The 27,238-nt window shown below is 43.8% G+C and overlaps 1 protein-coding gene and 1 long non-coding RNA gene across 3 annotated transcripts in view; one reads left to right on the forward strand and one right to left on the reverse strand.

The window, feature by feature from the left end:
• Positions 1 to 11,944, reverse strand: part of LOC116358298 (uncharacterized) — a 22,315-nt gene extending 10,371 nt beyond the window's left edge. For both annotated transcript variants that reach the window (XR_004206189.1, XR_004206188.1), the window contains exons 1-2: positions 11,830 to 11,944; positions 11,488 to 11,578 (exon numbers count right to left, since the gene is read on the reverse strand). This is a non-coding gene — a long non-coding RNA (uncharacterized LOC116358298). The remainder of the gene's footprint in view (positions 1 to 11,487; positions 11,579 to 11,829) is intronic.
• tshz3b (teashirt zinc finger homeobox 3b) overlaps positions 11,021 to 27,238 on the forward strand; it is a 35,461-nt gene continuing 19,243 nt past the window's right edge. The window contains exons 1-2 of the mRNA XM_031809473.1: positions 11,021 to 12,362; positions 12,770 to 13,128. Coding sequence (XP_031665333.1) covers positions 13,089 to 13,128 — 40 coding nt within the window. The 5' untranslated portion in view covers positions 11,021 to 12,362; positions 12,770 to 13,088. The remainder of the gene's footprint in view (positions 12,363 to 12,769; positions 13,129 to 27,238) is intronic.

Below are 27,238 nucleotides of genomic sequence, written 5' to 3' on the forward strand. Positions count from 1 at the left end.
ACCTTACGGTTACTGGCCCAATGCTCTAACCACTAGGCAACCTGCCGCCCCTACATGACTGGTGACTTTGCCTGAATCTTTTTTAATACCGCACATTTTTTTTTAAATTTTACCGCACAGGCTACTTTGACACTGACAAACTGAGAATCTGCTATCAATGAAAAGGACCTTGTCTTGAATCCATCAGTAGCCTAGACCTAGGTGTGTGGAGACCCACAATGTAGGCTACAATATGAGGAGGAAGTCATAGTCCTAAACATGCTTTCCAGTTCCACTGACTCACCCAATGATGCGCAGCTCAGTCGCTGGTGATGCTCATGCCAAAAGCCCGTCTCTCTCTCTCTCTCTTTCGTAAAACAATATTTGGAAGTTGATCAAATATTTTAGTAACCTACAGCACAGTCTTCTCTTTTCAGCAGGAGCCATTTGCTTTTCCGACTTGTGTTTTCCCTCATTTGTATTTTGAAATATTGCGGAAGACCTGTTTTGTATGTGTGCTGTTTTTTCACTGCCAGATTTGCGCCAGATGTAGGCTATTTCTTGTTATTGGGCTACAAACCACAGCTAGGCAATACATTTTTTTTAAAAAGCTATTGATCCTATGTGGCTAAATGATAGGCCTTCTCATGAGGTAGTAGGCTATTCTGAATTATTTCTTTAATTCTGAACAGAGAGCAGTAATTCTATAACTTTAGCAAATTTATTTCAATTTATCAGGGATGCTGCAGTTCCTTCAGAACCCTTTGCGCGGCTATGATTCTATAAGAAAATAAATGATAAAGTGCAATGCTGGAGAGATGAGAGTTGCAGGTTCATGTCTATCAGAGCAGAGAGGGAGAGAGATCATAGAAAGTGAATCTCATTCTAGTTATGTGAGAGATACTGGAGCGCTTCTCACACAGCCAAGGCCATGCGTTTGTCTCAAACATAGTTTACAATGTTGGGCAAACCATAAACCCGAACCAAATCAACTCTCAGAAGATTAGAAAACTTTCAGAAAACTTTCCACAAAAACCACAAGAAATCTTTAATAACGTTCAGAGAACGTTCTGAGAATGTTATATAAAAACATACATTCCGTTCTCAGAATGTAAAGAAAACTTTCCATAAAAACCACAAGAAAACTTTAGTAACGTTCAGAGAACGTTCTGAGAATGTTATATAAAAACATACATTCCGTTCTCAGAATGTAAAGAAAACTTTCCATAAAAACCACAAGAAAACTTTAGTAACGTTCAGAGAACGTTCTGAGAATGTTATATAAAAACATACATTCCGTTCTCAGAATGTAAAGAAAACTTTCCATAAAAACCACAAGAAAACATTAGTAACGTTCAGAGAACATTCTAAACTCAGCAAAAAAAGGAACGTCCTCTCATTGTCTACTGCATTGATTTTCAGCAAACTTAACATGTGGAAATATTTGAATGAACATAACAAGATTCAACAACTGAGACATAAACTGAACAAGTACCACAGACATGTGACTAACAGAAATTGAATAACGTGTCCCTGTACAAAGGGGTGGTCAAAATCAAAAGTAACAGTCAGTAGCTGGTGTGGCCACCAGCTGCATTACGTACTGCAGTGCATCTCCTCCTCATGGACAGCACCAGATTTGCCCGTTCTTGCTATGAGATGTTACCCCACTCTTCCACCAAGGCACCTGCAAGTTCTCGGACATTTCTGAAGGGAAAGGCCCTAGCCCTCACCCTCCGATCCAACAGATTCCAGACGTGCTCAATGGGATTGAGATCCGGGCTCTTCGCTGGCCATGGCAGAACACTGACATTCCTGTCTTGCAGGAAATCACGCACAGAACGAGCAGTATGGCTGGTGGCATTGTCATGCTGCAGGGTCATGTCAGGATGAGCCTGCAGGAAGGGTACCACATGAGGGAGGAGGATGTCTTCTCTGTAACGCACAGCGTTGAGATTGCCTGCAATGACAACAAGCTCAGTCTGATGATGCTGTGACACACTGCCCCAGACCATGACGGACCCTCCACCTCCAAATAAATCGATCCCGCTCCAGAGTACAGGCCTTGGTGTAACGCTCATTCCTTCGATGATAAACGAGAATACGACCATCACCCCTGGTGAGACAAAACCGCGGCTCATCAGTGAAGAGCACTTTTTGCCAGTCCTGTCTGGTCCAGCGACAGTGGGTTTGTGCCATTGGCGACGATGATATCTGGTGAGGACCTGCCTTATAACAGGCCTACAAGCCCTCAGTCCAGCCTCTCTCAGCCTATTGCGGACAGTCTGAGCACTGATGGAGGGATTGTGCGTTCCTGGTGTAACTCGGGCAGCTGTTGTTGCCATCCTGTCCCGCCGGTGTGATGTTCGGACATACCAATCCTGTGCAGGTGTTGTTACACGTGGTCTGCCACTGCGAGGACGATCAGCTGTCCATCCTGTCTCCCTGTAGCTCTGTCTTAGGCATCTCATAGTACGGACATTGCAATTTATTGATCTGCAGTCCTCATGCCTCCTTGCACCATGCCTAAGGCACGTTCACACAGATGACCCTGGGCACCTTTCTTTTGGTGTTTTTTAGAGTCAGTAGAAAGGCCTCTTTAGTGACTTAGTTTTCAAAACTCTGACCTTAATTGCCTACCGTCTGTAAGTTGTTAGGGTCTTAACGACCGTTCCACAGGTGCATGTTCATTAATGGTTTATGGTTCATTGAACAAGCATGGGAAACAGTGTTTATTAAACCCTTTAAAATGAAAATCTGTGACATTTTTGGGATTTTTACGAATTATCTTTGAAAGACAGGGTCCTGAAAAGGGGACGTTTCTTTTTTTGCTGAGTTTATGTTGTATAATTAAAAGGCTGTAGCTACGAATATGGAGTTTTCACCCCGTCTCGCCCCTTCCCACCCCTACGGAAACATATTTCTCAAAGCTAAGGATCCAGATCACTTTATGAGCATGTGTTATTTTACGCACAATACGTAGCTACTGCACACACTCCACCTCCAGTTACATTTCTCTGTTTACTCACACTCTTCTGAACCATGATGATGTAGCCTTTGTCTCCGCCTCATATTTCTGAACAACACAAATAAAATAAAATAAAATAAAAACCCTGCAGCGATTTGAACGAACATTCCCAAAAATATTTATTGCAGGTTATACAACCTCTGTCTGTTGTAACGGATATTGCAGTTGCTCAAGCAGGATGCAGTCCCTACACATTGCATTGGAGCGAAAACAAGTGTTTTGTGTGATGATGTAGCCTAATCTTTATACTTTCTGCCATATCGTAGCCACGAGCCAGAGTTCTTGAAAAAAGAATGTATATCCCCACTTGAGTTTTGCATCGGGCAAAAACCTGTCTGCCTTTGAACGACTCAATGATCATGCAAGTACCGCACGAGTAGGCTACCTAGCTGTTCCACCTCTATGTTGACTGCCTGTACGAGTCTTGCTTGTGTTTGGTCGCCTAAACATACCGTTGCAACAGACAACAAAGTGTGTGTGAACAACCCCTTCGTGTCTTTTGTGTCGGCTACAACAAGAAGTCGTGCTTGAGGCATGGAATGCATAGTTCGAAAAATGTTGACGGTAACTTTAGTGTCCAACATGAAGTTACCCCCCTCCATGTCAATGAGGGGGAAGTGGCAGTGGAGCAGTGGGAGCACTGAGCAGAAGCTACTGTATGTTAAAAAAAAAACACTCCCTGCAACCTGAAAATAAATGTTCCCAGAACAGACAAAATGTTCACTTCCGTTCTCAGAATGTTTCAATAACGTTCAGTTTTACCGGTCAGGAAACATATGGCTTTCGTTCCCACAACCAATGTGTAACAAAAAACATATGTTCCCACAACTTCCAAGGAGCCAAATATGCTAGCTGGGATAGCATGTGCTCAAGCACAATGTGAAGGTTATTTTTGAATGTTAAATTAAACGTACTGTTGTCACCAACATGCGCTGAGAAGGTTCCAAAGCAAAGCAACTATCCTGCACCATTCCCAGAAAGTTGTGGGAAGTTTGTGTGCAAAAAACTAACCATAGGACGGGCACACGCTCAACAAGATCATGAGCAACATGTGCTTTTCAGAACGTTATGTGCTACCTGGATTTGGCTTCACAATAGATGGACTCCAATTCAGAAAAGAACTTCAACCACAGTTTCTGTTTCTGTAAATAATACTACACACCCACAAAAAGTCCAACAAATTTGTTGGTGGCATAACATTACAATCTGCCCTTTTACATTAGGAGTCTGTTTAAAGGCAAACTGTAGTATTTCAGTATTGGTGTAAGTCACTGCCTAGCAAAGACCACACACTACAGTGAAAGCAGAGCCTGTACAGTACTTTACTGTAGGAAAACCCTCCTAATGACTTGACCATGTGTGTCTGACTCGGCCTGTGATTCAGTTCCCTGCTGGTGACATCACTGCAGACTGATAGCGTGGGCTTTAACTAGGTGATCTCATCTCTTCCTCATTTTTTAAAAACATTTAAACAGACACTCCTATCCAGAGTGACTTACGGGAGCAATTAGGGTTAAGTGCCTTGCTCAAGGGCACACCGACAGATTTTTCACCTAGTCGTCTCCCGGATTTCTTTAACAGCAACCTTTCAGTTACTGGTCCAACACTCTTAACCGCTGGGCTACCTGCCGCCCCAGCATGCAGCTCAAAGCCTTATTCCAGCAGTCTAACATCATTAACATCTATATGTTGTGTCTCTATCTGTGGCATTATCAGAGAAATGGATATAACAGCGTAGTGTTAGTGACAGGACATGATAATTCAGTGGTCAACCCCATTTAACTCTAAATATACAGAGACATGAGAAATACGGGCACTTCCTAAATGCTTGAGAAGACGATCTGTCATTTTGCGTCCTTATCTATTCTAAGTGGGTTTGCTGTAAGGTGTGCACGTCAGGGGTGGCTTGCATTAGGAAAACAAAACAAAAATGGCCAGTATTTCCCTTTTTTTATTTGTGCTTGGTTCCCTGTTTGTCTGGTTCTCATTGGGGGTAAACATTTGTTCCAGTTGTAGATCTTGGAGAGCTGGAACATGAATCACAGACGAGGAGAGGAAACCACACTGACAGCTGCAGCTCATTACCGGCACTATTACTGATATAGGGGGCTGCTGGGGGAAATTCCTCCTGCCACAGAAAGCGTTCCTGTTTACCATACACCGCCTAGGATCAGGACCTACACACACACACACCCACCCAGACATACTGTACCAAAACACACAGGCACATGCACACGCTGCATACATAGAAACATACACAGACACACTGCATGCACTCACATCATATGCGCACGCACACGCACACACACACACACACACCCTTTCCTCTTTCTATCTCTCTCCTTATCTTCCTCCATCCCTCACTCTCCCTCCCTCCCTCCATCCCTTCCTCCCTCTCTGTCTTCCTTTCTACCTATTGCACTCCCTACTTGTCCCTCTGTCTATTTCTCACTCCATCCCGCCCTCCCTCTATCACTCTCTCTTGCTCGCTCTCTCTGTCTTTACTCACCATAAGGAAGGATTGACTCACAGCAGTACTCCATGTCACATGGTTTATCCAAAACCCACAACTCAGTAAACTTGACATAGTTGTACTTCTTATGTTTGAGTTTCAAACAAGCATATTTGTTTAAACACATATTAACAAGCGGCAATATCTTCATCCAGTGAAAATGAATTAGAAGTTAGCCAACACATTAAATGTATTAATAGGCTGGGGTCAAGTCTATTCAAATTCAGTCAAATCTGGAATAAACTGAAATTCCAATTCCAAATCTTTGTCATTGAAACATGTTAAGGAAAATGGAAAACGTCAGTTTACTATTTGAATTGACTGAATTGGAATAAAATTGACCCAAACCCCCAAAAAACAAACCATGAAAGTTTCAGCAACACATTACGCTGAGAAAAGGCAATGCATGATCTGCCGCGTCGTTCAACTCAATAGATGTGCTTGAATAAAATGAGAGCATCCTGCAACGTCTCCGATGGAACAATACTGACACAACAACATTGTATACTAGGCAACACTGCTCTCCACCTCATTGGGGAGGAACCTAGGTCTATTTCCTGTATTGCAGACCGGATCAACAACTAAACTGCTGAAACAACAGCAGTGTTATTAGGTCTGGCTGTGACACAGGCTCACTTGATCCAATGGGTTATTAATGTATTCATTTCTCACCATTCCCCCCCAAAAACATAAATCAAGCACAGCAAAACACCACCTTGTATTCTGACTTGTCCAACCCTCTTTGACCTCTGCCATTTTTTTATTTATCTCATTTTGGTTTAACTTTGTAGATCAGACTTTAATTTTGAAGCGGGTCTCTGGGACAGTGATGAATAGGGTACATCAAGGAGGGCTTAAATTACCCTCTCCCTGGTGGCTAGCGGCCGGGAGGGTTGGAGGGGGAGGCTTGGTGACCTAGTAACAGACAGAGAAAGAGGGCTGGTCAGCACTTGCCCTCTCAACCCTGGAAGCTCGCACAGCACACCCGAGCTATGGAAAGGAGGGAGGACACTGGGAGACAGAAGAAAATACCTGCATCCACTACCTATAACATTCCATCTCTGTGTTTTCAGAGTCAACGTGCAGGATATGTCTTGTTGAGATGACTTTGACTGATATTTGAGTTGGTTTGGATGATAACTCTGCCCTAAATTGGAGTTGGCCAATTATGCTAACAGCTGTGAAAAACTGTGATAAATCATTTTATTTAAATAAATTGTGATAAAAATAATTTCATATGTTATTTCATATTTTACCTCTGAACATGGAAAATGGTCGCTGGCAAATCACCTTCTCTTCTTCTAAAGAAAAAAGGTAGATTTGTGAACTTTGACCTGAGGAGTATGCAGCCTGGATGCATTGGGAAGGGGGAGGTAGAACTTAATAAATAAATACAAATCCATATATATATATATATATGTATATATATATATATATATATATATATTTATATTACTGATCTCAGAAATACCAATAGGTTTAAAGTCCTCTTTCCACACATTAGAATTTCCTTTGCCAGAAGCCTCTTGTTTCCACTATAGACACCAAATACTTCGACTCTTATTCTAGGAGGCTTTAGCCAATCCCTTCCTTGCGAATTTTATACAGTCTACTAGGAACAAGTGTGCCGTGAAGCTGAATGGATCAGGCGAGCGCACTCTCTTCGCCAATGTGATCACTATAAAATCCCTGATGGTGCACGGGCTCAGAGATATATAAAAACACTATTTACAAATCCCATTCTTATCTATTCATGCTCCAGTTCTCTTTATTTCCCAAATATCCGTTTTTAGGAGGAAGAAAAGTATACACATGGCTGAAAGCCCATCCTCTACCCCAGAACCAAGAGTAGGTTTTGCAACTGTGTGATGCGCGCCTCCATGGGTCCCGCAGCACTGCTATCATATGACCTACCCGACCCTGGTACTGCGCAGCTGACTCCGACGCCACGGCGGGAGTCTATTGCAAATATTCCCGGGGGAGCTAAGGTCACAGTAGCGGCAATTATAAACCTTTATGCGTAAAATATGTTATCTCAAACTGCAGGTTATAATGGCTTTTATGTAAGCCTCTGGTGAGTTTGTGAAAGTGATGGTCCACCTCTCTCTGTGTGCTCCAAATACCGCTGTAGCTAATTATTTGCCACTTGCTCGGCTGCGTAAACTCGAGAGGTCCTACAACACAGTTGGTGCGGTGAATGTAGTAAATAACCATACGGGTATCATGTTGGTAACGTTGTCCTGCCCTTACAGGGTACATTGGTCAAATAAGTTAGTTTGGTCTATGGACATATCGTAGGCCTACTGAAATTCCCAATATCCAATGTGGGCTAGATATATTGACCAAATGTAGTGCAACGAATGGAATTAAAAATTTATTAACAATATGCTATTTGATCAATGTAGTTGCATTGCTTGTTCTTTGGGATTTTAGGCTGGGTTCTGTATAAGCACTTTGTGACATCTGCTGATGTAAAAAGGGCTTAATAATTACATTAACATGTTGCTTGATAGATTGATAGATGGATTATAAAAAATTACAAAAACAAATGAAAATGTATAAAATGTCAGTGTTTTTGAAACAAAAATAGTCAACGGGGTTACATTATAATGGTAAAGCCCAGGTATGTGTGGAAAAAAAGTGATGCGCACAGTGGATGCACACGGTGCCACCCCAAAAATAATTATTCAAGCAAAAGAAACAGCACAGTAAATTAGACGGACTCAGAAGTAACTTTTGATGAATTACCTTTGGGGGGCTAGCCTATTCTATAGCACCACCGAAGTCTTCAACCATCAAATATATATCGAGTTGACTAAAACGAGAAAACAAGTGTGATCGGTATGGAATAAAATAGCACCACGTTTAGCCAACACAATAGATTTGACCAAAGACAAATGACTAGGCCAAATGCTTTATAGTCATTAACAAAACTTGGCATTTAGAGGCAACATGCGATAGGCTACCAAAAATCATATGAAACGTCCAGGTGGGGTTCTGATTCTTCTCTAACACTGATTTGATCATCATGCAATCTTTGATAAGTCGCTGTCTTATTGTCCCTAAAGGAAAAGGGAGGTCTAACGATAGTTAGAAAGATCCAAAACAGGTGTTGGAGTAGCGGGGGCGTTATGAGGGAAGTTGCTCCAAGCTCTGAGTAACAAAATGGAGTTGAAAGTTAAAAAATGAATATCACAAATATATACCAAGAAAAGTATCTGACTTTTAACTTAGCATATGTGCATATGGAAATTGACTAAATGTATTAAACACATTGGAAATTAAACAGACATTTTTCCCCGTGCTTTTGTCTATAAAGTATGTTACAAGGTAAGGTCTGCAAAAAAGCTTGCTCTCTGTGCCATGCGTGGGCGTTATAAAACAAATAATTATAGCTGTCCGATTTTTTTCTTCTGTAGCCTATTATGAACAAGAATGTGCGAGCATAAAACCAGTTTCATAGCCTAACAGTTATCATAAGTTGACTTAATGAACAGACCCATTATTGTTGTGCATGTGCATACAAATACACTTTACCTTGATAATTGCACAGTAGAAAACAGTATCTGAACAGAAATATAAATGCATTTGCCTCTGCAGAAACCATGGTCACTCGAATCATTATCACAGTTACAAACAGAGGTGGTGATTAAGTTACATGTCAACGAGCAATAAAGGGAAAGACGCTAAATATGTGCCCTCTCCCCCCATCTCTCTCTCTCTTTCAATGCCTGTCTTCTGTCCCACACATACACACACAAACACACACACACACACACACACACACACACACACACACACACACACACACACACACACACACACACACACACACACACACACACACACACACAGACACACACACACACACTCACAGAGAGAGACACACACATGTACCAAAGGGTAATTTACTATAAGATACTTGTCGAGAGAATGACTGCACTTTTTGCAATATTAAGGATAAGGAGTAGGCCTTTGCTAGAATAAATCAACAAAGGTCCCACAGAAGCCTACCAAGCAAAGCTCGCAGCCTTAGTTTTCAAATAAAGGGTAATTCCAAAATATATTTTCATGTTTTTTAATAATAATAATAAACATTAAATACTGTTGTAGTTAACAAACTCCTAACAACAGAACAAACATCAGTAAGAACAATCGTTTTTTGGCATGCTTCTTCTATACTTCTGGTTTACTGAATATATATAAAGTTAAGTTTAAATAATCATAAACGTCATTATAATTCCAACTTTTTAAGGAATCCATATCTGAAGAAAAGAGTTGCAGTTAGCCTCGTCACATTCCTTCAAATCTAAATATAGGCTTCAATGTGCTACACTGCTAAACATGGAAACTAACTCCAACTGGATGAATCACAAGCTTCAACTTTTGTTTTAGCAGGGAAAATTATTGCGGTCTTTTTTAATTCAGTAGACCTATCCAAAGCTGTAATGGCATGCACGTTTGGCCTAACCTGTGAACATAATGGCCTGAATCATATATCTGCAAACAGAATGAGGGATATGACGAATTTCTATTTGGCATTGAAAACAACGAATGAGGCAGAAACATGTTCAAGATAAATCATATTAATTAAAACAATAGCGTTTTGTGACGTTAATCTTGAAGTTGAAATGCTGTACTGGTCACTCACTCGTAGCCACACACACACACACACACACACACACACACACACACACACACACACACACACACACACACACACACACACACACACACACACACACACACACACACACACACACTCCAACAAATGGGCATAATTGACATCTTTACATTTTACTTCACGATACAATTTTATTTTAAATATGGCTCATGTATTGTAGCCTTTACTTATGCCATTGGCACACTATTTTCAATAGAGGGAGCGAATGATTAGGAGTAGATTAGAAATGTAACCGAATACTGGACTGAAAGTAAAGTAACGCCAAGAGAACGGTCAAGTTATCGAATTGCTATGCACTATGTACTACTGTAAAATTGTATGCAAAAAAATAAATAATCTCACATTCTTCAACATTGTCTTGGAAACATGTTGCATCATTCTCAGCAGTATATTTCATAATAGGCCTATTGAACACTGTACAGATGTACAGACAATCCTTTCCAGTTGTCTTCCACTTCCACAACTAATTTAGTCCTCAGCACCATTAGGAGATATCAGTCAGCCTATCTCAAGTAAAGCGCTTTATTGCGCTTTGACTTTTGGTGCGTTCCCAAAAAGCACCACTTTTACGCGTCTTTACGCACAAACCAAATACAACTTTGGATACGATGTTTTTAGTCCATTTGAGACAAAATGTGTATATGGTTTCCATAGTTTGCATTTAAAAAACATAGTGAATCTTTCAGGTAGCAGTGGCTTTCCAGAGTTGACAGTAGGCTTCAGACGACTAGAGGCAGAGAGGCGCACAGCTTTACATAGCCCACTGTCTCAATGCAATGCTAGTGAAAAGCTACCGATTGCATCAAATCTGCATTGATTCCCTTTAGATTTCTTGTATTAGGACATGAGAATGTCGACCATTAGACCACTGAAAACCTCCAGCTTGTTGACCAAAGCGAATGTGTCAGAAAAGAAAAGGCTCTATGCCGAGGCTGTTGTGTCTACTGAGAGGGGTATGGTCGGTGCGAGTGTGCAGAGCGTGTGACACTGATGGATGCGCCAATGGTTAGACGGACAGATGCTTGGGCGGATCTAACGGCATGCAGTGGTGTAGTGGCATACGCAGCGAGATTAGGCTAAAACATCCGGAATCAGTGAAAGACTGTTCTTTCTCGTCCCCCAACAAGCTTGGCGAACGGAGAGGAGATCTTGTTCCTATCGAGCGACTCCCCTGCCGGTCAGATATTTCTGACTATTGACTAGCATGAGACTGGGAAACCACGACACGGCAAAGACACGGACACACACATCTGGCAGAAGAAAAAAAATCCTTTGACAACTTACCGTGTTCTGGTTTTCGAGAAAATAATTTGCGCCCACAGTCATAACCTTTGCAGCAGACAGCGGACCAATTGTATTCGATCTTGAAGATGATCTGAAAAAGATGGACAATTTATCCACTTTCCCCCTAAATAATACAGAAAATTATCTGTAAGTTTTTTCTTTACTGCGAGGGAAACATTTGAAAGAAAAAGCTGATAGTGTCTGTGATGGTCCCAAATCTGAAGGATGGGGATGTGTGCATCATTTTGATCTTACCGTTAAAAAAACTAGCCTATTATTCTTTCCATTCTGTATCAACAAAAACAAGGAGAGCGCATGATTCGGATTTTGTGCCTGACTCACTTGAACAGAAGAAGGGATCTTGCAGTAAGGAAGACTCGTCTGATTCGCTGTTGCCGTTTTAAATAGCTGCTATCAGCCACACAAAGAAGGGGGAAAAGTGCTATTAGCAGCCAAGAAAGTGTTTGGCAATAGCTGCTGATCCATGCTCTCAGAGCAGCTGAGGCACAGCACGAGTCCATCCCCTCCTTCTGATGTACATTATTACAACAAGGGATACCCAATCAAGCACGTATCTCATCGATTCGAACTGCTCTCAGTGGATTTTGAACGCGCTTGGACAAAATAACGGAGCGAGCCAGCGTGTGGGCGACAAGTCCGTCCATCTCTTCTTTCAACGTTTGTCTTTATCGCTCTATCTTAAAAGAATATATATTTATATATATATTTGTTGATGTTTTAAGGGGACTTGGAAACACTGGGATTTTCATACGATGGCTACAGCGACGCTGAGATGCTGCCTTGCTGGTTTTTAAATTGCGTGTGATTACCAGAATCAAACTCCTCATGGATAACGCAGTAAATCAACCGATTGAGTAAGTATGCCATTAACATCTAGTCAACATTAAGATAGTCCAATAGCCCAGGGAAGAATACATAGTTTTGTGTCCATGTGTAGCCAAAGAGTGGAACGGTGCTCTCCTCCTTACAGTTATGCTATTGTATCAGCATTTGGTCTCCAGCATGCATGAATGACTTTTGAAAATGCCCATTAATGATTTCTAGCAAATAGCAAAGCTTACTTTTAAAAATTCTGTATAGACTGTATAGTTCGCATCAGACACCGTTATGGGGCTGCGGTGAGGGACAGCAGACATGTGATGCTTATATGACAAGAGCTAGCTAGCCATTGGAGGTGCAAGGCACAATAAATGTGACAGCGCTTGATGTTTGCCCCTGTTTGCAGACTTTGAGTGACGCGTTCATTTCGTTTTCCTTTAAGCTTGCCTGTTGCAGCCTCCAACACGGAGTGAGAATCACATTGAGGCTGAAGATTTTTTCCCCCCGCCACTGTACTCCCGGTCTCAAACACACTGTGATATCCAAGTCGAACAGGAAAAAGAAAAAAAACGCTTGTTCTTCTTCATCTTCAGATCTACCCTTTCTTCAATGTCTGCATTTTTGTTTGAAAACTGCCGATCTATGTCAGCCTTCTGAAAGCGCCCCGGGTACCGTGTAAGGAAGCGCCTCTATCAAAGAAGAGCGGACCAGCTAGGGATCTCTGGGGCTAGAGAAGAACTCTTCAGAACCCCGAAATAAGCATGCCGCGGAGGAAACAGCAAGCGCCCCGGCGTGCAGCAGGTACGATTCTATGATATGCATGTTATCACCTCTCTTTTTACTACGACTGCTGCGGTATTTCCATTGCCTTCACTCTGGTCCTACCATGTATAGTACTGAATCATGTGCGTGTAGCTACATCGTAGCGTAGGCTACTGTGGGAGGAAATGGCAAATACCCATTCACTCAAAGAGGGATGGTTAGGCTACTAGCTATTAGGTTTTTTTGTACTTTCCCTTTGAAGGGGATGTGCTTTTTTTTACAACCACGTAGACCACGTTTGATACTAGCCACGTACTATTTTAATAGTAATCTGCATTATCAGCATACTTACATAGCCCATTAGGCTACATAGCCTAGTTATTGGCAACATTGTTTAAATGTTCTCAGTATATAATTTTTTCCAACTTCTGGGGCAACAATGATTCCATTCGATGAACGATCTGCTCACAACAGTTCTCGGAAGACATAAAAGGTTTCCAGGCCGTAGCTCTATCCGACTAGTCAAAGACAACTTTAGCTTTGATAGGTCTCTCCCTTTTGCCCTATTTTAGCCTACTCTCCCTTCCTCCCTCCGTAGGGTGCAGATATTGACTCCTTGAATTAGAGATCTATAAAGAAGCGTAAGGAAAAGGGGGCTCGTGTCAGCTGACTGTCATGATTTCCTTTGATGCTCGTTTGGGGCTTTGTGCATGCTAAAACATTTGATCACAAAATGTCAACTTTCGCCTAGTTTCCCTTGGCTGATTTCTCCTTTCTGGGAAATACTTAAAGATTATTTCGCAGCCGACTCTAGGGGAGACGTGGACTGGAAGAGGCTTTAATGGACAATTGCCATCTTTGATTTTGACGGCTGATTGATTGCCCGTCATTTGGCTTGTCTTTGATCTATTCTTTCCGGATAAACACAAATAAATCACTCCCCATAGCAACGCCGGTTCACGTGACGTCATGTCTGGTATGACAACTAGCCATTTAAAACATATTTAATTGCTTCTTTTGTACTTTTCACGTTGTCAGAGCCAAAGGCCACATTTAATTTTATCTTCTCTCTCTTAAACATAGAGAATAAACCACACTGACTGTTCCAAATAGGGTTTAATCAGATCTTACTTAGGTCATGGAACACATCATATATTCTACTCTATATAAATAATTAGGGTATGCTACAACATGGTAGTTACCTAGCTACCATTCTGTTGTAAAAAAAAAAAACATTTTTTAAAATTTGAATCAGACTTCTGTTCTCATACTGTTGCTTTATGACTCAAACTTCCGGGGTTTTTGTCCGCTTTTGAAAGTATTGTTTGAAGCACCAGGGTGTTGAAGTATACAGGCTACCTGTTTTAAGATTCAATAAGTATTATTCTTATTTGTGAGACATGTGCTTCATTACCATCACAATTTAGGCTGCATTTACCTATATGCTTTCAAGTGTAGTTAAGTTTTCTGCAACATAGCCTACATGTAAATTCATCTCTACTACTGCAACCTTTAGCCTATAACAAAACTATAACAAGCACCAAAGTCAAATCCACTTAAAATATACTATCAAAACTCAATATTATGCAATTATTATAGTAATCCAAACACTCGCTCACTTTACTACACACACACACACACACACACACACACACACACACACACACACACACACACACACACACACACACACACACACACACACACACACACACACACACACACACACACACACACTCTCTCTCACATACAGACACAAACAATTTTATCTTGCACGCACACACAGTGCTTCTATGAAAAATGTAACTATTAGGCCTAATCGGGAGACGGGAGAATGGTTTGCTCCATCAGAATGACCCGTCAAAGCGACTTTGTTTCATATTTGATTTAATTGTCTCCTTCTGACAGCCACATTCATCAATGGCTCTAATGGTCAATCAGAAGTTGGCAGAGTGACTGCTCTCATTTTGTTTCTCCATACGTTGGGCCTGGGCTTTACTTTATCAAAACGCTTTTGCCTAATGGACACGCTGGGGGTGGGGGCCGAGGGGGGGCTGAGAGATGACTCAAAGCCTTCTTAACCCAGACAAGAGAGTGAGAGAGAAAAATAAGGCATTTAATTCGTTTGATGAGCGGATGAGGACAGACACAAGAGCAGTGAGGGATGTTATTATTTTTTTGGACGAGGCAACTTCCTGTAATTTTTTACAGGGTCTGTATACCCCCTCCCACCCTTCGTCACTCCTTCTTTCCCAGCAGCCCTCACAGCTGCAAGTTATAAGGTTGACGACTGCTCCGTGGCACACAAAGAGTGGTGACAAATTGATTGCGCTATAGTGATGGAAAGAGCAAAAGATGGCAGATGATGGGCCTTGATTAGGAACTTTGGGAAATCCAGTCCCCGGCAACCTTGAGCGTTTCATGAGAAAATCTATTTCTCCCTCTCTCCTTCTCTTTGCTTCCCTCTCTCCTTCTCTTTGCTTCCCTCTCTCCTTCTCTTTGCTTCCCTCTCTCCTTCTCTTTGCTTCCCTCTCTCCTTCTTTTTGCTTCCCTCTCTCTCTCCTCTCACTCTTTTCCCTTTTTCAGCCCCCCAGTCTGGAAGGGCTGCTCAGCCGTATAAAAAGAAAAGTTGTTTTGCCAGCTTCATTAGTGTTCACCTAATTAGCTGTAAAGCTGATGGATTCGTGACAGCCCTAATGATTGGAGATGACAAGCTCCACACACTGTCATCCAGCCCAATTAGGTTTGCAGCTAGTTTGATGTAATCAAGTTGATATTACACAGTCCTCCATGCCTTTAGTTGTGCACTAACTCAATTTTCTGCTGCAGGTGACAAATGGGCTAGGGTACCTGGGTAATCACGTTGGCTGGAATTAGGCTGCTTTTTAATGGTCAGGAGCCCTGTAACAACACCAAAAACTAGCCTCTCGAAAAGTCTGTCTGGGAAAGAGGGGCCCATAGCAGCAACACACACACACACACGCACACACACACACACACACACACACACACACACACACACACACACACACACACACACACACACACACACACACACACACACACACACACACACACACACACACACCACTCTCTCTGTCTAGTCACAATACCTTTCCCACAATACCTTCCTCCGTTTAGGAGTGGACAATGTTTTTTTTTGTCTGCTTCAAAGCCTTGCAAGACCAAACATATCATTGTTTTGGGGAGGAAAGAGGGAACATCAAACGTAGGACTTTATTTTCCTCCTTCACTAGTTGTGTTATGCCATGTTACTCTTACTGAGTAGTACTGTAGTTCCTCTTGCCCCGAAACACTCGGAAAGCATTGCACTGATGTTGTAGCTGTTTTGCTACACTGTCATAGAGAATTGTATTGCTTTTGGGCCAGGCCGCTGTCTGTGAGATATATATTTGAAGAAGCCTTGTGAAATTAGTCGACGTTGCTCATCATCACTTAGATCACGATGTAGTCAAAGGTATAGATGCTTTTCCACATTAGTTGATTTTCCAAATGCCTATTATCAGCATTGTGTTCAAAGGGTCTAAACATGATTTATACAAAATATTAAAGATCATGACAGTTCTAGTTCTGCTTGATGGGAGATAGATTGCGGTGAGGAAAAGCAGCTGATTTCTGTGATTTTTGTGCGTGTTTGATTGATTGTGGATGAGCGAGAGAGATTAATCATGCTTGATGTGTGTTAACGTTGCACTCATGCTGGATACACATCCTCATACAGTGCCCAGTAGACACATAGGTTACTACACACACACGCACACACACACACACTAGCAAGCTCGCACGCACGCACACACACATGCACACACACATACACACGCACACACACACACGCGCTAGCAAGCTCGCACGCACGCACGCACACACACACACACACACACACACACACACACACACACACACACACACACACACACACACACACACACACACACACACACACACACACACACACACACACACACACACACACACACACACACACACACACACACACCGCTTGCATGTTCTTGTAATAATACTTTGTCTCTGCTTCTTGCCTAAAAAACCAAGGGTTTGTGTAATAGTGTAATGTTACTGTATTCACTCTGTCGCTGGTGTCGGCGGTTGATTCGCTCTAGTTCAAGGGTCGGTAGCAGCGGCTTGTTGGTGCCTTGCTCGTACGAAGCTTTACCCCTTCACAGTCTCGGCGAATGAAATTTAATGAAACATGCCATCTTAATTAGGCTAATTATCCCAGTTTAAAAGCTGGTCATGATAATTCTATTAATTATTAAGACGGAAAGAAAATGATTTCATAAACATCACCTTCCACAGTCCACCCCACCCTCAGTTAATGAGAAATGTAATTATAAAGAATTATATTTCAATTCTATTCAAAATCAAGTGGATTTGTTCATGAATAGGTGCACTACATCCATTAGATTGTGTTGGGTTTGACGACTGCAAAGTTCATGAACTTAGTTATCACAGTGAGATGCTATTTTTGAATATGAATATTATGATTTAGTTAGAAACACTGAGGCTAAATCCACTATGATTTACTTGTATTTATTCATGGTTTTTTTATATGGTTGGGACACGTGATCCCTCATATTTGTCCTGTAAAATGTAAAAAAATATATATATAAAAATAATAATAAAATAGGTTACTTTTTTCTCTGTGATACTACTACCCACTTCTACATTTTATGAAGCTGTCTTTAGCTGGCCCAGATAGGTTCCCAACCTCATAACCAGCTACCAGGAAGCCATTTCAGGCTATCGATCAAGTTGGTGTGGCTAACTTGTCTAACTATCTTAGCTGGAATGCCTGCTGGAGAAGATTGTAGACTTTAGAAAAGCAAGAAATAACTCAAATATACTGAATAGGACTCACTTTCCTTCCAATCTTTTACCCATATTTTAGCACAGACGCAGAAATTTCTTTCAAAAAATAACCACCAGCCCGTAGTATACAGACAGCGTATGCTTAGATATGCAGAAAAATAGACATATTATTTTTTTCTTTTTTTAAACATAGAATGAAGCATAATGATTAAGACTCTAGAGTGCAGGAAAAGGCTGTTTCAGGTGTTTGAAAAATGCAAAATTCTTCAATTTACATATGCACCAACTCATTGTCCTTGTGGTTAGAGTGTCCGCTCTGACATTGGAAGGTTGTGAGTTCGTTCCCCGGCCAAGTCATACCAAAGACTGTCAAAATGGGACCTGATGTGTTTCTGCTTTGGCACTAAGCATTAAGGAGATTCAAGCTGCCTGGTCTAGAGAGCCCCCCCCCCCCCCCCCCCCCCCCTCTAGACCATCCCCTCACATGCTTTGTGAACCTCTGATTTTTGGGGTACAATGACGGACCTGGTGAGTGGCAACATGTATGTAGGCAGCTGTATGCAAAAAAAAAATGAAACATAGCATACGTCGAACAACGTAGCATAATCCAAAATACAGTGAAGTAGAAAGAGCATGTAGATAGATCACGCAACCAAATGTGGAGAATCAACGAGTGGGAGTCGAAAAGAGGTCTAGGCCTCCACATGAGTCTTTGTCTGTGTGTCCCAGCCTCATGATCAGTAGTCCCCAGAAGCCCAGTCCCTGGTGCCCCCCTCCGGAGTGAGGCGTCTACTCCTGGGCCGTCTTCTCAGGATTATGGGCCTTTCCTCAGCCTTGCCTTGCCTTGCATTGCTCTCCCTAAAGTGAGGCTCTCCCAGGCAGCCAACTGACACTATGATTAGTTATGGCCGTCCTCTGCCTTTTTCACAGCCGCAAGTGAGCGACAATGAACAGGGTTAAGAGCGGAGAGGGCGGAGAACGAGAAAGAAAGGGAGAAGGGGTGAGGGAAAAAGCTGAATAAGGTAGGCACAGAGGAAGAGGGAGAAAGAAAGCGAGAGGGAGGGAGGGAAAAAGCTGAATAAGGTAGGCACAGAGGAAGAGGGAGAAAGAAAGCGAGAGGGAGGGAGGGAAAAAGCTGAATAAGGTAGGCACAGAGGAAGAGGGAGAAAGAAAGCGAGAGGGAGGGAGGGAAAAAGCTGAATAAGGTAGGCACAGAGGAAGAGGGAGAAAGAAAGCGAGAGGGAGGGAGGGAAAAAGCTGAATAAGGTAGGCACAGAGGAAGAGGGAGAAAGAAAGCGAGAGGGAGGGAGGGAAAGTTCCCTGCTCGAGGATGTACGGTTGATGGTTGATAAACAGATTTTTTTCCCCCCAGAATCTTCCGTCATGGCTCCCATTAGCTTGACAGCTGTCAATTAGAGCTCCCTTGGTCTCGCGGGCTGCAGTTTATTGCAGGCGGTTGACGCTGTCATTTGGCCCACAGTTTCGCCTTGAGCGTTATCACGAGCGCCGAAACAGTCAATAGCTGACGCATCAGCAGTTATTTCTTAAATTGGCTCACAAGGCTGCATCTTTCCCTCCTTCTTTTCATATCCCCTCTCCTCCCTGCTCCTCTCTCCAAAGATTGTTTCGTGAGGGGAGAGCGATGAAGTGCGACTGCAGCAGGGTTAGTGAGAGAGCAAGGGTGGGCGATGCAACACATACAGTTATTGTACACAAAGGTACGCACATAGAACACACACAAAACAGTTACATTTACACACAAGCTTTCGAGACCTAAAAATGGTGTTTGACTGTGTCTGGCTCTTTATCCAAACAATACTACTCACAAAATAGACACATAGCAGTATTTATTTATCTACCTTTTCTTGCTCTACCTTTCATGTTTTCCTCCCTGCTGAAATGAACACCTCAGCAAATTGTGCGCCAGTGCAAGCGATTAGTCAACCTTGTACGATTAGAAGACTGGACAGATATCAACGTCTACCTAACCATGACGAACAGGGTGCTTTCTGAAGGAATGAGAATATCCAACCACTGGTTAAAGGAAGTTTGGTCAGGAGATTAGTGGCGACTTAGCTCCTCCTTTTCTCTCTCTCTCTCTCTCTCTCTCTCTCTCTCTCTCTCTCTCTCTCTCCCTCTCTCTCTCGCTCTCTCTCTCGCTCTCTCTGGTGCGGGTGTTCATATTTGATTAATCAGTGATTATCAGTTTCTCACTTTCCCCAGTGATTAGGTAGTGATGTCAGCTCCTGAGCGCTGCTATTTCAACGTGCAGGAGATATTGTCTTAATTTTCCAGTGGTGTGATTGGGCAGGGCCTCAGCCACTGCTCTGCTCTGAGCACACTCCACAAACTCCCTCTGTGAAGCCAGATTCGCTATCGGACCTGCACCAGAGCACCATGGGAATCGGCTTCTCTTCTAGGCACATTTTTTTAGGAAACAGGAAATTGAGAGAGTTTGTGGGATCTTTGCACTTCCTCTGCGGAGAGACAGAAATATGTTATGCTCCTCCTCAGTACAGTATAAAACACGTCCCCCAAATTTGTCTGGCTGCACTTTCCCAAGGCAACCTAGGGTATTATTTGGCTGAAATTCTCTCTGTATGTCTGGGTTGTCCTCTCCTCTCTCCCCCCACCCTACCGTCCTCTCCTCTCAGTGATACTATGGCTCTTTGTGTGATGTGTGTGTCGGGCCAGTCTTCAGGAGTCTGGCAGCTACACGGGGGATTAAATCTCCCAGCAGCCCTGTGCAGTGAAATATGGCCGTGTGGAGTAATCCCTGCCTGTGTTGTTGTCATGTCGAGGAGGGACGGGGGTGCACAGAGAGGAGAGGTAGGGGGCCGGGCAGGACGAGGTAGGGGGCCGGTGGTGGGGGTTCAACAGTGGTTGGTTCTGAGTGTCGTTTGGGCCAGACTCCAGGTTTGGGTTTCTTCTCTCCCTCAGTTGGGGTGGGCCAGCCAATGGATGCGGGGGGGCGGGGGTTGTCTTTATGTCTGCCAGAGTGGCTGGGGAACAGGGCAGGGGAGTCCCCCCCCCCCTCCCCCGTGGGGCTCTGACAGGGGCCAGGCGAGACTGGCAGCCATCAATCATGCGTACGGGTGACACGGAGGCTGTTTTTGATGGTGGCGGTGATGAAAGGCAGGGGAGCCGTAGAGGCCCATGTAATCAGGGCCAGCCAGGGCTGACATCCTTCTCAGGCATGACAGCCTCTTCCTCTTCTCTCCTCACCGAAGCCAAGAGACGGCCTCAAACGCCTCGCCTTCCCTTCACTCCCTCCCTCCCTCTCTCCCCCTGTTTCATGTTCTGATCAGTCTCAGATGCTGGGAATTATCCCCCTCCTCACCGTTTCTTTTTTTTGTAATGGGGGGGGGGGGGCAGGGGGGATGTGGTCTGAGGTGGGGGTGGTGATTTGCGTGTTTACACATGTGTAGTGTTTGTGTGTGTTTCTGCTTATACACCTATGTGTGTGTTTGTATTTATGTAACAGGAAGGGGGTCGGGTTTTTCTCTCCTTGGAAAAGCCAGGCAGGTGCGAGAAGAGAGAGAGAGAGAGAGAGAGAGAGAGAGAGAGAGGAAGTCTGTTTTATTTTATACTGCAGGCCTGTTGCTAATTAATGTTTCTTGGTAGGATTCTGTCGGAGTTGAGTAATGTTTTTGATCTTTATGCCTGATAACTGCATACCTAATGAGATTTCAAAGCTTCTCGAGATGTGAGTGCTGCTCCCTGCAATTATTGACAGATGCCTTTTCTTCGCCATTGGGTTCTGCTCCATAAATCCTTCCTCTGTAATGAGCTTGAGAAGTGCCACCCTGCCAGTGAGCTAATGAAACCGAGCAAGGGGGGTGTATGAGGAGGGGGCCGTCACACTCCTCTGACACATATTTTTTTCCTTTAAATGCACTCTGCAGATGTCAGGGCCCTCGCTTGTGTGTCGAAAAAGAAAAGAGGTGAGCGTGAGATAGAGGAGTAGAAAAAACCCACCCACAGAAAACACAGATGAAAAAAAGTAGATCCTCTCTCTTATGAGAAGAACCGTTTGGCCGTTTCCATCCCCATGTTACGGTCGTTTGTCTGAGATAGCTATTTTATTTGAAATGGTGGTATTGTTGTTGCCGAAGTTGACTTTGATTGATATAACTGCCCTCTTGCTACTGAGCTAGCTTTTTTCTAGTCTTCTTTATTTTCATTTTTTTTATTCCTTCCGTCCCTACACTCTTCCTGTTTGTAACTCTGGTGGGGGTGGGGTGGGGGGGGGGGGGGGGGGCACAGGGAGAAGGGAAGAGGAAAAGAACAGACAGAGCGAGCGAAAAAAGAAAGAAAGAGAGACAGGGAAAGGGAGAGTTCGGGGGGGAGTCAAGGGAAAAGAAGGGCAGCCTGTTCTCTGTCCGTACACACACATCCATTACACACACACACGTACACAAACATCCATTCCACACACACACACACACAAGGCTTGCCGGCCCGGGTCTTTTAGGAGGTCTGAAACAGAGCTGTGGTGGAGGGAGAGTAGCTGCTCCATGCCAAACAGTCGATTTCCTCCTCTCGTCGGCATGGTCATACATCATGGACCCACCCTTCTCTCCTGACAGAATGACGTGTGTCATTTATCAAACGGGCCCTTGCCAGAGCCCTGTGTGAGGGGCTGTCTTCCTCCCTTAGAGAGGAGCCTGGACGTCCACGCCTCTGAGGGGGAGGAGGGCTGTAAAGCCAAAAGTGGGCTGAGGACGGAGTCTTCGGGGGGGGGGGGAGGAGAGGGGATGTGGGGAGGACTGTGGGTGTGGAGTGAGAGGTTGGGAGTGAAGGGGAACGGCGCTATAGATCCAGTAATGCTCCAACTCGCCTCTCACATTCCCTAGCCCCTATGTGTGAGATGGGAAAGAGTTGGAGGAGGACTTTGTGTGGTGCTTGAGGTGGGAGGAAGATAGTGTGTGTTTGTAGATGTACACTATGTGTTAAAAATAACTCACTGAGTTTGGTAGGGGACTTGTTTGGAATGTGTTTACGCGTGTGTTTGTATGTGTTTCCTGTAAATATGGGTGTGTGTGTGTATATGGATTCTGCATGTGTAGTCTATCATGATGTATCTCAATATGTGTGTGTGTGTGTGTCTATCAGTGTGTGTATCTGTGTGTGTCTTTGCCGTTATCTGAGTCCCTGCTCCCACACATGTCCCAGTGCGTATTTGTCCCGGGCCACGGGCTCCGGGGTTGACAGGTATCACTCAAGGCTCCATGCCACGCGGCCCTCTCTCGCTCTCTCAGGGGTTAGGCCAGTGAATCTGAGCTCTCTCGCTCTCTCAGGGGTTAGGCCAGTGAATCTGAGCTCTCTCGCTTTCCCATGATTCAAAGGAGCATTACTGAGGATGGATGCTCCTTAAAAAAAAATAAAGAGATTGATGATGGATATGAGGCTGGCTGTGTCATTCATCATTTTGAATATTATTTAGACTGGCCGTGTAAAGCTGTAACCTGAGCTTTGGGCCCAGGACGTGGGTTCAGTGATGGATGGGTCAGCCAGATCCTTGTTTGTTACCAGATACCAGAGGAGCAGCACTCGCTCACTCCTAATGCGCCTCACTTTTGGCCGAAAGGGTAAAAATAAAACCAATGGCGGTCAGGTGAGAGAAAACAAAAGGAACAGCTAATGTTGGACATGGCCCTCGCACCGCGCCCTTGGGTAACCCTTGTTTTTCTTCCTTTTAAGTCAGATTCCTGTGTGTTTGTGTTGTTTTATATAGGAGGTTTTTGGTTTTGAGTTTGATGTCGCCAGACTAGTGAGATCAGGTGACCATCGTCAGGGCTGTGTGGCTGAACAGCTGTGGCCCATTAGGAAGAAATACGGCTGACTGTGCTAGTCAGCCCCATGACTCACAATAATGTGGATAGACTACATTTTGAGCACTTTTAATGGTTTATTTTGAATATTTTTCTGAAATGGCAAAAAAAATGTAATTCCTTAGACTGGACTATTTAAGTGCTAGCTGTGCAGATGCTTTTCCCCCTATTAACCTAGGTGTGTACAATGCAAGTATTGTACAATGTTATTGTAATTGCACAATGTCATTGCAGGGTGAATTATAATCTTGTCTAGTGTTGGATTCAATCAAAGTCCTCTTCAATTTATTTTGTTTCGTTTTGTGATAGTGAACTTTGTAGTCAGCCATCATTGTTCCAGCTGGGTTTTCTTACTGTCTGCCTGCATATCAACAAGCCCCTCCCCATGCCAACAAGCGCCACCCCCATGCCAAAGTCAGACCGCAGGAGAGATAGCTAGTGATAGCTGGTCTCTCTCTGAGAGATTGCCTCATCACACACCAACATTTTGGAGAGGAGCGAAGGAACGAGACAGGGTCAGACAGAGGAGAGGGCTTCGACCCTGCCCTCCACACTAGATGTGAGAGAGAGAGAGAGAGAGAGGGAGAGAGAGAGAGAGAGAGAGAGAGAGAGAGAGAGAGAGGGGGGAGCGAGAGAGAGAGAGAGAGAGGGGGGAGCGAGAGAGAGAGAGAGAGAGAGGGACAGAGAGAGGGGAGAGAGAGAGAGAGAGAGAGAGAGAGGGAGAGAGAGAGAGAGAGAGAGAGGGGGGGGGGAGCAAGAGAGAGAGAGAGAGAGAGAGGGGGAGCGAGAGAGAGAGAGAGAGAGAGATGGAGAGAGAGAGAGAGGGAGAGAGAGAGAGAGAGAGAGAGAGAGAGAGGAGAGAGAGAGAGAGAGAGAGGGAGAGAGAGAGAGAGAGAGAGAGAGAGGGAGAGAGAGAGAGAGAGAGAGAGAGAGAGAGAGAAAGAGAGAGAGAGAGAAAGGTTGTTTTGTTTTTGCGCCCTTTTTCTTCCCGTCCCCTCTCCCTCCTCTCTTTCTTTTTTCCAGTTTTATAGCAGGAGACATGATTTATTGTGGCCATCCATCTTTGAGACTCATCCATCACCTCCTGGTTGCTAGGCAATCATGGCAGCAGCTGTTTGCTTTGAATCAGACAGAGACGCTGTCAATCAGCGCGGGCAGGTGAAAAGCATTAGAAACACGCTATTGTCAGACGGAATAATTAATCAAAGGCAGGAAAGATAATTAAAAAGATATGACCCTTGCTAGCACTTGGTCTGGGTTGCCTGGATTATATAAAAAGAAGAGAAGCAAGGGAAAAGGAAGGGAGTATAGGAAGGAGAAGAGACTGGAGGGTACTCTTTCTCTCTCTCTCTCTCTTTCTCTCTCTCTCTCTCAACACAGTGAAGGAGAGGAGGGAGTGAGTGAGTGCTGATAAAACTCGGCTCCCGCAGTCAGTGGCACAGGTTCTAATTAATTAAAAGAAGATTGGCTAGAAAGTGGAGAGAAATAATAAAAGGCTGGCAGAGCGGACATGAGAGAGAGAGAAAGAGAGGTAGATTAAAGGGAACACTTGTAAAAAATAAAAAAAACACCACCCACATACACACAGACAGACAGGCAGACCAGTGCAGTAGAGATAGGGCCCTGCAGTGATCCCTGGGGCCCAGGAGAGGGTGCCTGTAGTGGGCTCTCTGGAGCTGGCTTCCTGCCTCCGCCTTTACAGGATCCTGGTCCCTACATCTGTGGAGTTGTGTGGATCCACATGGCTCACGGCAGGCAGGAGTTTGGAGAGGTGTTGGGAAAACATAACATATGATATTGATTGTGTTCAGCATGCACGTTTTATGTAACTACTTCCATAATGTGTTGGCATGTTTTTGTGTGTGTTTGTTTGTCCGTCCCAGGTATCATAGCCCTCCTAGACTCAGGGGCCCAGGGACATAGCCTTTAGGTCAGGGTTCCCAAACTGGATTTTGGCCCTCATGTGATTTTATTTGGCCCCTGAGCAAAAAAAAAAAACAAACGAACAAACAAAATTGTTTTTGGGGACATAAAATACTCTAAAAACACCAGTAAATCAGCTCCAAGTGATTTTAATTTTGGAAATCTGTTCCAAAGTATATCCACACAAAATAGAGGGATGTGATTGTATACAAATGTAAGCAAGGTTTGCAATGATTATCTTTTAGTCTGTTTGGGCCTCTTGTGGTCAATTTGCGGTCTACAAATGATTAGTAACTATGATCGGGCCAACCGACCATCCTAAATCTAGTTGATGATCCCTGCTTTAGGCGATCTGAGGTCAGGTTGCCTACTACACCAGGTCTCCTTTGGGTTCTCTCTCCCTCTTTTTCTCTCTCTCTCTCTTTTGTCCATCCCCTGTTTATGCCCAGTGCTTCCTAGTACTTCGTGTTCCGTCAGATGAGCCAGAGAACAACACTGCTCATCCTCCTGAACCGGCATGCTGTCTGATGTTGCATTTCTACCACAGTGTTGCCTAACGTTCACATGTAAACTATCATAGCCGACGATCCTCTGGGTCTGTGTTGTTGTGACTATCGAGAGAGGTTTACCGTGTGATTCATACGGAGGGGGCCTCCTATCCCCCTTAACCCTTCTTTGATCTGTACGTGTCTCTTGTGTTTTGACGCCCCGTAGGTTCTCATAATCATTTTTCAAATTTTTTTGCTCATGTTTTAGAAGATAATCAAGGTATAGTGGTGGAACTGTGTGCTCTCTCCACACAGCTGGCGAGAGAAGGACCAGTCATAACAGTGCGTGGGAATGACAATGTCCCATAACCCCTACCGCTTACCCTGTCTCCAAAATACTTTAGCCCTAAGCCTCGCCCCGGGGCTACAAGCAACACACTCTCTCACTCGCTCTCACCTATTCAACAGTGTCACCAGACCCAGACATGAAAAACAACTTCATTTTGATTCGTCCAAATGAAGGCAGCACACAAGACCTGCCTATTTAAAGACACTGTAATAGCCACATGAAAACTCCCATCGCCTTCTTACCAAAGAGCAGACCTGTTTCATTAGCTCACTGGGCGATACGAGTCAATAAACATGGTTCATCGTGAAAGGAATTGATTCATTGACTATAATAAGCTGGACCGTCGAACAGATCTTTGGAACGCTCGCTTGATACTTAGCAGAGTCAATTGCTGTTCAGAAATGTGATCACATGACCTAGATCCCTTACCCCCCCCCCCAAAAAAAAGGCAATTGAATCTCCATTTAATGTTAACCGTCAAAGTCAATCACCATCCACATGTGTTGACGAAGTGAGTATGAATTGCCAGAGTATTCCGAATGAGTCAAGTATAATGTAATTGTATCAACTCCCTCCCACTCCACTGACTGACAGGGGTGGAAGATCTGGAGGCATCCCACACCCTAACTGTGGAGAGAAAGTGGAGGGATGGTGTTGGTTAGCCACCAGTCAAATGCACCCACCCAGACAAGAGTGTAACATTT

This window comes from Oncorhynchus kisutch, linkage group LG3, assembly GCF_002021735.2.
Source record: "Oncorhynchus kisutch isolate 150728-3 linkage group LG3, Okis_V2, whole genome shotgun sequence".
Lineage (NCBI taxonomy): Eukaryota > Metazoa > Chordata > Actinopteri > Salmoniformes > Salmonidae > Oncorhynchus > Oncorhynchus kisutch.